This window comes from Ixodes scapularis, unplaced genomic scaffold (genome assembly GCF_016920785.2).
Source record: "Ixodes scapularis isolate PalLabHiFi unplaced genomic scaffold, ASM1692078v2 PGA_scaffold1__304_contigs__length_218370807, whole genome shotgun sequence".
Taxonomy (NCBI): Eukaryota; Metazoa; Arthropoda; class Arachnida; order Ixodida; family Ixodidae; genus Ixodes; species Ixodes scapularis.
The window spans coordinates 42,343,578-42,354,752 of record NW_024609846.1 but is presented as its reverse complement, the minus strand read 5'-3'; the positions used below and the strand labels follow the sequence as shown (position 1 = coordinate 42,354,752).

The following is an 11,175-nucleotide window of genomic DNA, read 5'->3' as shown; positions in this document are numbered from 1 at the left end:
TCGTGTTGAAAAAGACACGAAAAGGAATTTTAAAACAAATTAAATGATTTGCAAAGAGCACCTGGTGGATGTCGCTAACGCGTCGTTTGTAATGCCCGTCTAGGAACCTTGACAGGTAGTGACGGTAACTGTCTCGCCTCCGGCCATGACGAGAAAAGAGCTGAAAGAGGAACTCCCCTCTCCCCGAGACTCTCTTTTGTGTGTCCCAAAAGTCGCTAATGTTCCTCTACAAGATTATAGAAGATTAACCCGTTACTCCAAATTCGTACAAAGACAGCTTTGGGGATAGTTGCGGTGGCCCAATAACTGTTGTGCTTCACCTGCTGTCAGCGGATGCTACTAGCCATCGAGGCCTATCCAAGGCCGTGTGAATGTCACGTGACCTTGGAGAAAGGACACAGCGACGCGCGGAAAGCGTATCACGGGCTACGTCCTCAAAGCGGGGTTGGCTAGGATAGCTCGCAGCGTCCGCTGCGTCCGGACGTAAGTTCCCGAGACAAACTACGTCACGATAGCGGCGGATGTGACGTGCTCTCCGCTGGCTGCTCTCCGAGCGTTTGCCAGAGTGGGCCGTTTATAACGAAGAATACAGCCATCTGGCTCAAGATAACGGATGTTGTGGATCATAGCCTATTTGTGAACACGACGGGTATATTTGAAATTTTGTTGAAGTGTCCCTTTAATACGCCTCGCAAGTGGGCTCATTTTCGTCTTCTGCGCATGAGAAAGGAAGTAGCGGTGACGTCAGAACGCCGGGCCCTGATTGGCTGATCGCGACCCCCTATTGAGCGTCGTCTGCTCCTTCGTAACGTCGTTTGCGTCTGTCTTACCTTTCCTGCGACTTTCGGAAGTGCAGGTCTTTACGAGCGAGGTCGACTTCGCCTTTCAGAGAGGGCAGACGAAATAACTCGAGCGGTAGGTTGTTTTTGTCGAACAACTAGCAGACGCGCATCAAAGAGAGAAATGAAAGGACTCACTGGCGAGGTGTCCCGAGGCGCCGAGGTTTGTTTGCTAAGAACCGAGACTAAGCGTGTTAGTGTCCGCAAGTTCCCTCCCAAACACTTTTCCCCTCCTTTCGTGTGGCGTCTGTAGTGTTGTTTGTTATCGTCAGGGGTCGCTCTTAACACGACTAACACTAATTCTAACATACTATCATAGAGGGCGCTGCCTCACTGTTACGTTTGTATATATTCTGTGAATAAAGACTGCCGTGGGTCTTTGCCCATCCGGCCCAGCTGACTCTGTCTGGTCCCGGTCTCTACATGGTGTCAGGAGTAGACCTGTGCGCCGGTCAGAAATCGCCGGCGGCGGCGCGCCGGTGTTTGTACCTCCGGCGGCGGCGTGTTGACGGCGCGGGGATCAACAAATCGGCGGCGGCGCGGCGCGGAAGAGGGAGGGGAGGGGGTGTAAATTAGAGTGTGAGGGAGAAAGAGGAAGGAGTCGTTTGAATTTGGAAAGCAAGATGCAAATACCATTAAAAGGAACACACTTTTTTATTTTATTTTTTTTTCTGGAGAGGTATGGACATTGCCCGCGCTGTGAAGAGTGCGTCCGTTAGAAGAATCAGGTACTTCGGCGTCTTGTTTATTCTCGTTTGTAAGAGAATATGTCGCCGGCTGGCAGCCGCGGCGCAAGATCCTCCGCAAGACGAGGACCGACGGCAACAGGCATTTTATCACCGCGTTCCGCCTCACCACGCGCTTGTCGCACGCCCCATGCCTAACAAGTCGACCGAGCACGTCCTTCTATTTACAGAACTCGTACTCTTTCGGTACGCCGCAAGCCGTCATCACCGACAACGACAGGGTCCTAACCTCTCGTTCGGCTTCGCGGTACTTCGCCGACAGGCACATTCAGAGCATCCCTAACAGTACCTTACGCTCCCGAAGCTAACAACTTTGTCGAACGCGCCAACGGAAAAATCCTTCCGTGTCTGCGCGAAAGAACGCCAACGGCGACATCGACCATTGGAGCGATTATCTCCAGGCAACCAGCTTTCGAGTAAATCAGCAGCCGTACGCCAGACCCCAGAAATCACCGTTCGAACTCCTGTTCAACTTTGTCCCACGTCGACCAATGGAATTTTCCCCGCTTCCCGACGAGGTCGGTGACGTCCGCGCCAACTGCGACGCTGCAAACGCGAACCACGCTTACCTTCACGGCATGAAGCGTTCCTACGATGCAAAATATCGACCAGCTCCATACAGCGTCAGGGACAGGGTATGGTACACGAACGGCCTTCCTACCTCGAAACTTGGCCTGCTTTTCCACGAACACTTAAGTCATCACCAACGTGAACAATGAAACGTACACCATTTCCAGGTTTACCCCGCAAGGCACACCGGATTGCCGCCAAGCTGCCGCACGATAGCTCTTTTTTTTTTTTTCACGAACAACCTGCAGCGATTGACGTCGATTTCAACCAACTCGCCTTGCACCGCAGCAGATCCTCCGATTACAAGCGCATCATGCCGACGCCGCCCTCCTGGCTAGACGCATAACAGAGGATCATGACAACATTAACAAAATGTGCGAGGGCGCAAGGATTTTGAGCTCGGGAGTGTAAGCAAACACGCTGGCGGAAAAGACCCGTAAGGAGAGCCTCCCCTACTCGACCGGATGGGAGCTCGACTTCGACCCCCGATGCTGGATCCCGGCGTGGAAACGAGAAAGAAGGACCCCTAGAAACACGACGTGACACGAACAAGCCAGGCGTGTGGATCAAAATAAAATACGTTTGAAAGAAGCCTGAAAACGGACGCGAATATAGCCCTCTTATCAAATTATTTCACAAAGTTTTCATTAAATCGTTTTACGGTCTACAAAACCGTTCAGTCCGTTATAGCACTTTAAAAACACAGGCGAGCTGGTGAAGAACTTCCATACTAACGGGAGACACGAAACGATAAAAATAACGCACTAGACAACAAGTCTCAAACAGCTTTTATACCCGTTTTCACGTCAAGAACTCTAGTAAAAAGAGTCCGACTCCTTGCGAACCACTACTAATTTCCACCTTTATGTGGAGAATTAAGATATATGTAGCTGGATTCCACTATCTGTGTTATCAAGACGTACACGTTCCAGCGCCAAAATCATTGCTTCTTTCTTCGACAACCTTTGCGTCGCGTATACAAACATCTTTGCTTCGTGTATGTGCTCTCCCCCTTTGTAATGCCTTCGGGCCCTGAGGGTACTTTAATAAATAAATAAATAAATGCTCGAAACTTCCTTTTTTCTTGAAGAAACGGATGTAGCTTATTTGAACAAGGAACGCTCCTCACCATCAAAAAAAAAAACTTTTTAAAAAAGGGTATCACCATACACCCTTTTGTCCCATATAACGCACCCCAAAACTTTAGTTTGACGCACAGCGCACAGACGGCCATACATTTAACAAGGGGCTTGATAACGGAGCGATATAACTTCTGAAATAGCTAAGGTACGTATCAAAGACCACAGAAAGAAAGCTGCTTTCTTTCTGTGGTCTTTGATACGTACTTTAGATAATCGAGGTTTTCTTGGCCCTACTGCAAAACCTCATGAGGTTTTGCAGTAGGGCCAAGAAAACCTCGATTATCTTTTTTGTAGTCAGTAACACGTACATTAGCTATGTTAATAAGTTGTACCACACGGCTATCAAGCCTCTCGTGAAAGTTAGTACCGTCAGATCGACGTTTGAAGTGTTGGGGTGTCTTATAGAAGACAAAAGGTGTAAGAATACACCCTTTTTTTAGAGTGTATACGTCACTGAAAGCCGGACACTCAGACAGATCCAAATGATTCATGGTCACACCAACCTGCCACCCAGACGACCCCGCTTGATGACTGACCAGCCACATGCGATAACAGGCAACTCCATCAGAACCCTTACTAATGATACACGCGTGACGAGATGTCGACTCCCTACAGCGTTCAATTCGCTTAACGAGTGTCGATGAAACGATCGTGTCGACAAAACGTGTGTCCGTGAAACGTGTGCCCATGAAAAGTTGTCTGCGATACGTAATTCCACAAAACGAGTTTCGACGAAATGAGAAAGTCCCGTACACCACTCTGCCTGAAAAGTTACATTTGGTTTCTTATGTTTTTTTCTGGAGCCCCTGAATACCGTCAGAAGGGGGGTTGACCTTTCTAATTTGTGCTGAGCTTCGAAAACTAAATTTACACCGAACCTATTTGCCACTGATATAAAGTTATGAGAGATTCCATGGCAGTAAGGCACACACACACCATTCCTCACAACCGGTTTTTTCACAGGAGCCGGATTAAACCTTCAGCACCTTGAGCACAACTCTAACAATTACATCGTGGTGATGGCCCGCTTCCAGACGACGCATCTTTTGCAACTCAACTGCCTCACCAACCCAAAACGTACGGGATTCTTTACAGGCGTTATCCATCGCAGACGCACCTACACCACTCTTAACTATTTTCAAGTGACAGCTGTCAGCTGCCAACATAGACGCTGCCAGCAGAGGCTTGGCTGATTCCTTGCCGTACCTCCAGCACAGGCCCTTTTCCGTGTGCAACAGTAGGTCTATAAGTACCTAATTCGACTGCTGCGATGGCAGGGTTCTGCAGTCCAATCAACAAGGACCGCACAACCGTGTCAACGTGTACGTAAGTCTTGTTTAAAAAAAAAAAAAAAAAGAAGAAAAATCTTGGACAACACTGAAGCAATTCACGACCCGATACGCACACCCTGTTTTTGAATAAAAAGAGAACCATCAAAGTCTACGGCAGTGGACTCTAAATGAAACTCCAGAATGCTGATAAAACTATCTACATCAATCCCAGTGGCAGACTGCAACTTCACTAGATTATCATCACACCACCTCCTGACCCTTATTAACAGCTCCGACTTATCCATAAAGTAACATAAGTCCTTGATGTCTACAGTTGTCACATCTCACCTTCTCCCATGATGTGGATTCAATATTTCAATCAATTACTCAGAGCTTTTGAGTGACAATGGACTGTTGCTCCACTTCTGTCAGGCATTTCTAGATAAAAACAGACAATACCTTCTACCAAGCTCAATTTTCGTGCACAACCATTTTAACAATTACACCAGGATGGGATTGTTACAGTTGTGCTGAAGGTGTAAGGAACGTACGTTCAATCCGGCTCCTGTGGAAAAAAACGGTTGTAAAGAATGTTGTGTGTGTGCCTTACTACCTTAATTGGAATCTCTCATAATTTTATATCAGTGGCAAAGAGGTTCGGTGTAAATTTAGTTTTCAAAGCTCAGCACAAATTAGAAAGGTTAACCTCCTTTTCGGGTGGTCCTCAGGGGTGCCAGAAAAAAACACATGCACAACACGTGCCGGAACTATTGATGGCGTCCGCCTCAGTTATCTCTCTAACAGTCTTATCTTTGTGCCTAGCGAGAACAGTGGAAGAAGCAAATAATGGTTTGCACCTGCAGTCATGCGTGGTTTCAATCGACTTTGCAGGAAAAGAGATAGTGTATTTGCGGTCCGCGGCGGGGCCACGGATTGGTTGAGATGTGGTGCGGTGACGCAGTGTGTATCTACGCTGAGGCTCTTGGATTAAATCAGTTGACTGTATCTTCCTCTGTCTAAGCCTTAAAGCGCAATCATGTTTTCTCACGCACATTACCAACTCGCCCAACAATCAGCAATGGTAGGAGAGTTCTGAGGGAGACCATGCGTATTTTGATGTAAGCACACCGTCCTTGGCACCGGACAGTGACATGAGGCGTTTTTTGTGTCTGTTTTCTAAAAATTGTAAGGGCTGTGCTGGAGCTGGAGTTTCCTGTTATTGCATGTGGCTGGTCAGCCCTCAAGCGAGGTCATCAGGGTGACTGATTGGTGTGAATCATTTAGATATATCTGAATCATGAATCATATGGGTTCTGTCTAATGTGTCCGGCTCTCGGTGACCTAGTGAAGAGTAGGTGTTTCTTTTTTGGTGGTGAGGGTTTTGAGGTATGTGTAACAACGTTCGTTGTTCAAATAAACAATGAACGGTGTTTGAGACTTGTTGTTTTGTCCGTTTTTTTTTATTGTTCCGTGTCTCCGTTTTTTATGTAACTTCTACATTTATTGATATATTTACAGGAGTAAAAATGAAAGGCAAAAAATCTATTCATTTTATGCATAATATAGTAAGTAAAACTCATACAGAAGCAGGAAAAAAAAAAAAACACCGATACCCCCCCCCCCCCCCCCCCCCCCCACCAAAAAAAAAAAAAAGATGGTGGCGCCGGCGGCGCGCCGGATTTATTGTGCGGCGGCGGCGGCGGCGTGCTGGCTCTGGGGACCCCGGCGGCGGCGCAGGGCGGCGAGAACAAAACAGGCGGCGGCGGCGGCGCGGCGCGGCGGCGCACAGGTCTAGTCAGGAGTGGTTCGCTAGGCTGCCTCCTACGGCAGCGGCCGCGGCGAAGTTCGGAGACCATGGCTACAGGCAAGCCGGCGGGGTCCGGGGCGGGACCCGTAACAGTGGGCGTGCCAAGCCTACGCCCGCCGCCGCAGTTTGACTTCGGTAACCCCGGAGCATGGCGACAGTGGCGGCAGCAATTTGAAGACTACTGCTACGCATCAGGCCTCTACGCCGCCAGTGACGAAGTTCGTGTGAGGACACTGCTTTACTGCATGGGACCCAAGGCACGCGACATCCTGAGCTCGCTGCAAGTGGAAGAGGCGGACTTCAGCGAATTCAACCACATCGCCGAAAAGTTCGACGGCTATTTTATCCATCCCGCCAACGAACTGTACGAGAGTGCACGCTTTCATCGCCGCGTCCAACAAGCCGGTGAGTCGGCCGACTCTTTTTTCACGGTTTTGGGAAACTTCGTAAAAAAATGCAACTATCCTTCGCGGGAAGTGGAGGAGCGTTTGATACGGGACCGCTTCGTGGTCGGTCTTCGAGATGTCAAGTTGTCAGACAGGCTTTGTCGCAATCCGAGACTGACACTCGAAGAAGCCCTGATTCAAGTACGTCAGGCTGAAGATGCCGAGAGGGAGCGGAGGATTCGCGATTCTACCGGAGCCTCGGCGGCATCTGCCGAAGCGAAGGCGATAAGCATCGACGCGGCGAGAGTCACGGGGAACCGCCCACCAAAAACAGCGCGCAACGTTGCCGTAGGGAATGCGGGTTCTTCGCCGTGCGGGTTCTGCGGACGTGACTTTCATCCGCGTTCCGAGTGTCCTGCAAGCCGAGCACTCTGCAGCAAATGCCACAAGAAGGGCCACTTCGCAGCGGTATGTCGCTCCGGAACGAAGCTCGAGAGGCACAGCAAGAGGCTCGCGTCGGTTGAGCTGGGTGCCGTCAGTTCGGACGGCAGCACTCGGGCGAAGTTCGTCGAGGTGAAAGTCGACGGGATGCCACTAAGTTTCAAGGTCGACAGCGGGGCCGAAGTCACGGTCATCCCCAGCACATTTTCTGGGATTCCGGCGCGGCTCGAGCCGCCGGACGGACAGCTGACCGGTCCAGCGGGCCAGCCTTTGGATGTTCTCGGGGCGTTCGTCGCCACGCTTGAATGGAAGAACAAGACGACCAGGCAGAAGCTCTATGTGGTCCGGTCCCAGGTTGTTCCGCTCCTGGGATTTCCGGGTATCCAGGCGCTCGGCGTGGTCAAGTTCGTCGAGCCGGTGGCAGCCGTCCAGCAAGGAAGGAACGATACTTCGCCGACGGGGTTGTTCCAAGGGTTGGGTGAGCTCAAAGAAGAGTACATCATCCGCCTTCAGCCCGATGCGATTCCTTTCTCGCTTCACGTTCCAAGAAGAGTTCCTATCCCCTTGCGCGACGTTGTGAAGACGGAGTTGGACAAAATGGAAGCCCAGGGCGTCATCCGGCGGGTGTCGAATCCTACGCCGTGGTGCGCGGGAATGGTCGTCGTGCCCAAGCCGTCCGGCGCCTACCGCATCTGCGTCGACCTCACGAGGCTGAACAAGGTGGTGCTTCGAGAGCGCCATATCCTTCCGACGGTAGACCAGGTCTTGGGACTTCTTGGTGAAGCTCGAGTTTTTTCGAAGCTGGACGCTACATCCAGTTTCCATCAAGTGAAGTTGGCCGAAGACTGCCAGGAACTCACGACGTTTATAACCCCGTTCGGGCGTTACTGTTTCCGCCGGTTGCCCTTCGGGATTACGTCGGCGCCAGAGTTTTTCCAGCGCCAGATGAGTTACATCCTCGAGGGTCAAGATGGCGTCGTCAACATGATAGACGATGTCCTCGTCTTCGGCCGGGATAGCGCGGAACACGATCGCCGACTGGCGGAAGTCTTGGATCGTCTGGCGAGGGCAGGGCTGACTTTGAACAAGGCCAAATGCAAGTTTGGCGTCACAAGCGTCGGTTTCCTTGGCGTGATCGTGAGCGGAAACGGAATTGCACCAGATCCGCAGAAGGTGGCAGCCGTGCAGCGTATGGAACCGCCGGTCGACGTCGGGGGCGTGCGCCGGATCTTGGGCATGGTCAACCATGTGGGGAGGTTTCTGCCACATCTCTCCGACGTTACAGCACCAATCCGCGAGCTACTGAACAAGCGGAGTGTTTGGCTCTGGGGTCCAAGCCAGCAAGCGGCATTCCAGAGACTGAAAGACATGATATCTTCAGACATCTGCATGGCCAACTACCACCCAGAACACCCAACCATCATATCTGCGGATTCCAGCTCGTTTGGACTTGGGGCAGTTTTGATGCAGGACCAGCCAACGGGTGAACGCCGAGCCGTGGCTTTCGCATCCCGTGCACTCACGCCAACCGAGCAGAGGTATAGTCAAACCGAAAAAGAGGCCCTGGCGGTTGTTTGGGCCGTACAACGCTTCGACGAGTACGTCAGAGGTCTGCGATTCACCGTGGAGACAGACCACCAGCCTTTGACAGCCCTACTGGGAGAAATGGACGTGGACGTTTTGCCTCCAAGGATCCAGCGCCTGAGGATCAAGCTCATGAGGTACCAGTACAGGATCTTTTATGTTCCCGGAAAGCTGTTGGCTACGGCCGACACTCTGTCCAGGGCCCCATTGACATCAGCCGTAGAAGCGAGCTCCGTGGAGCTTTACGTGCAGAACGTCATCCATTCCATCCAGGAAGGTTCTCCAGTCAGCCCCGAAGATGTCCGTCGGCATCAAGCATCAGACGGCGAGTGCGTAACGCTGGAGAAGTTCTGCAACCACGGCTGGCCTCAAAGGAACAAGCTTCCCAGCCATGTCATGAAGTACTGGAATTTCCGTGGGGAGCTGAGCGTCTGCGAGGGTCTGCTTCTCAAGGGTGGCCGTCTAGTGATCCCAGCAGCTCTGCAACCCGAAGTTTTACAGTTGATACATGAAGGACACCAGGGGGTGAACAGGTGTAAGGCGCGGGCCCGAGACTCGGTTTGGTGGCCACATGTTGGACAGCAGATCGAGGCCATGGTGCAAACGTGCGACCGCTGTGCATCTACCAGGACGCAACGAGCGGAACCCCTGCTGCCAACGCCTCCGGTGGACCTGCCATGGAAACAGGTGGGAGCGGATTTGTTTCATCTGGACGGGCAGGATTTTCTTTTACTTGTGGACTACCACTCTCGTTACCCAGAAGTTGTAACATTAAGAAGTACGTCAAGCCAGGCTGTGATTGCAGCGGTCAAGAGTTCCATGGCTCGGTTCGGTATACCGGAAGTACTAAGAAGCGACAACGGGCCACAGTTTTCTTCACATGACTTCGCAAGTTTCGCAAGAGACTATGGTTTTCAGCATATCACTAGTAGCCCCGGCTACCCCCAATCGAATGGGGAGGTGGAACGCGCTGTGAGAACCATTAAGGACCTTTTCCGCAAGAGCGACGATGTCTTTTTGGCACTGTTGTCATACCGGGACACCCCAGGCGTTTCAGGTTTCAGCCCGGCGCAACTGCTGATGGGGCGGCGTCTGCGTTCTCGGATGCCGAGGGCCAAGGAGAAGCTGCGTCCTGAGGTGCCGGCCCTGGGTGCCTTCCAAGAGAGGGACAGTGCGGCGAGGCGGCAGCAGGCAGTGGACTTCAACCGTCGCCATGGTGTGCAGGTGCTTCGAGACCTCTCGCCTGGAGAGGAGGTCTGGGTAACCGATGCTCAGTGCTCTGCTCGGGTGCTCAACGGTGCGCAGCGTCCACGTTCCTATGTCGTGGAAACTCAACGGGGCATGCTACAGCGAAACCGGCGACACCTGGTGCCTTACGGTGCTCACGCTCCTGGGGCTCCAGTTCCTGGGGAGCCTGTGGCTGGTTCTGCAGTTCCTGGGGAGCCGGTTGCTGATCCTCCGATTCCCGAGGAGGCTTTGGCTGGTCTTCAAGCCCCGCCTTCAGAGACGCCGGCTGAGCCGCAACAGCGACGATCGGCAGCGACGAGTGCAAACCCATGGGTGAACGGAAGTTCGACATCAGGGGACTTCAGGCAGCACGAGCATCGCTGCACAAGATCAGGGCGACGGGTTATTCCGCCTGTGAGACTGGACTTGTGATTGTTGGTCTAGTTAAGAGAAGGGCATCCTTCTGGAAGGGGGGATGTAGTGTTGTTTGTTATCGTCAGGGGTCGCTCTTAACACGACTAACACTAATTCTAACATACTATCATAGAGGGCGCTGCCTCACTGTTGCGTTTGTATATATTCTGTGAATAAAGACTGCCGTGGGTCTTTGCCCATCCGGCCCAGCTGACTCTGTCTGGTCCCGGTCTCTACAGCGTCGGCGGGTTGGCGCAGTTAACGTCGTCTGCTTTACGTCTGCTAGTCAAAGCGATGGCTGCTTTACCTTTCCTGCGTCTGTCGGAAATTCACCGCTTTTTCACCTGCGAGAGTCACCGTTGCCTCGGGAAACAAGGAGATAACAAGAGAAAGAAATTGACCTCTTAATCTAAAATTGAGGTCAGCGATCAAAGTATGATACGGGAAGGGTTCACAAGGGTCGCGCGGGCATATTCCATTCAGCACGCCAGCCGGTCGTGGGCAGACAGTCGCCGAGTCGCGGAGTGCCTGCTAGGCCTAACTGCCGAAGCTCGCTTGGTCGAGTTCGGTGGGATCGTGGCCGTTGGAGCTTTTCCCTGGTGTTTGCGGATCCAGCGTTCCTGTTCGTCGTGGTCTGTTTCAAGTACTTTTTACTTTTTTCTTGCTGCTTGAAGTCGGGACGCGTGAGAAGCGCACGTAAAAAAATAAACGTCCGTGGGTCGTCGCGACCGCGACGCTGTCGGCCACG

General features: G+C 52.0%; 1 protein-coding gene across 1 annotated transcript; it reads left to right on the top strand.

Annotated features, from left to right (window-relative positions):
- The first annotated feature begins 1,200 nt into the window (after positions 1 to 1,200).
- Positions 1,201 to 10,635, top strand: LOC121836053 (uncharacterized protein K02A2.6-like). The gene is made up of 2 exons (XM_042290697.1): positions 1,201 to 1,272; positions 6,368 to 10,635. Exon 2 carries the CDS (start codon positions 6,423 to 6,425, stop codon positions 10,443 to 10,445), a length of 4,023 nt encoding a protein of 1,340 aa, XP_042146631.1. The 5' UTR covers positions 1,201 to 1,272; positions 6,368 to 6,422; the 3' UTR covers positions 10,446 to 10,635.
- Positions 10,636 to 11,175: the final 540 nt, after the last annotated feature.

What these genes read in the sequence shown, in the direction of transcription:
- LOC121836053 (XM_042290697.1), top strand. Translation starts at nt 6,423, where the DNA reads ATGGCTACAGGCAAGCCGGCGGGGTCCGGGGCGGGACCCGTAACAGTG.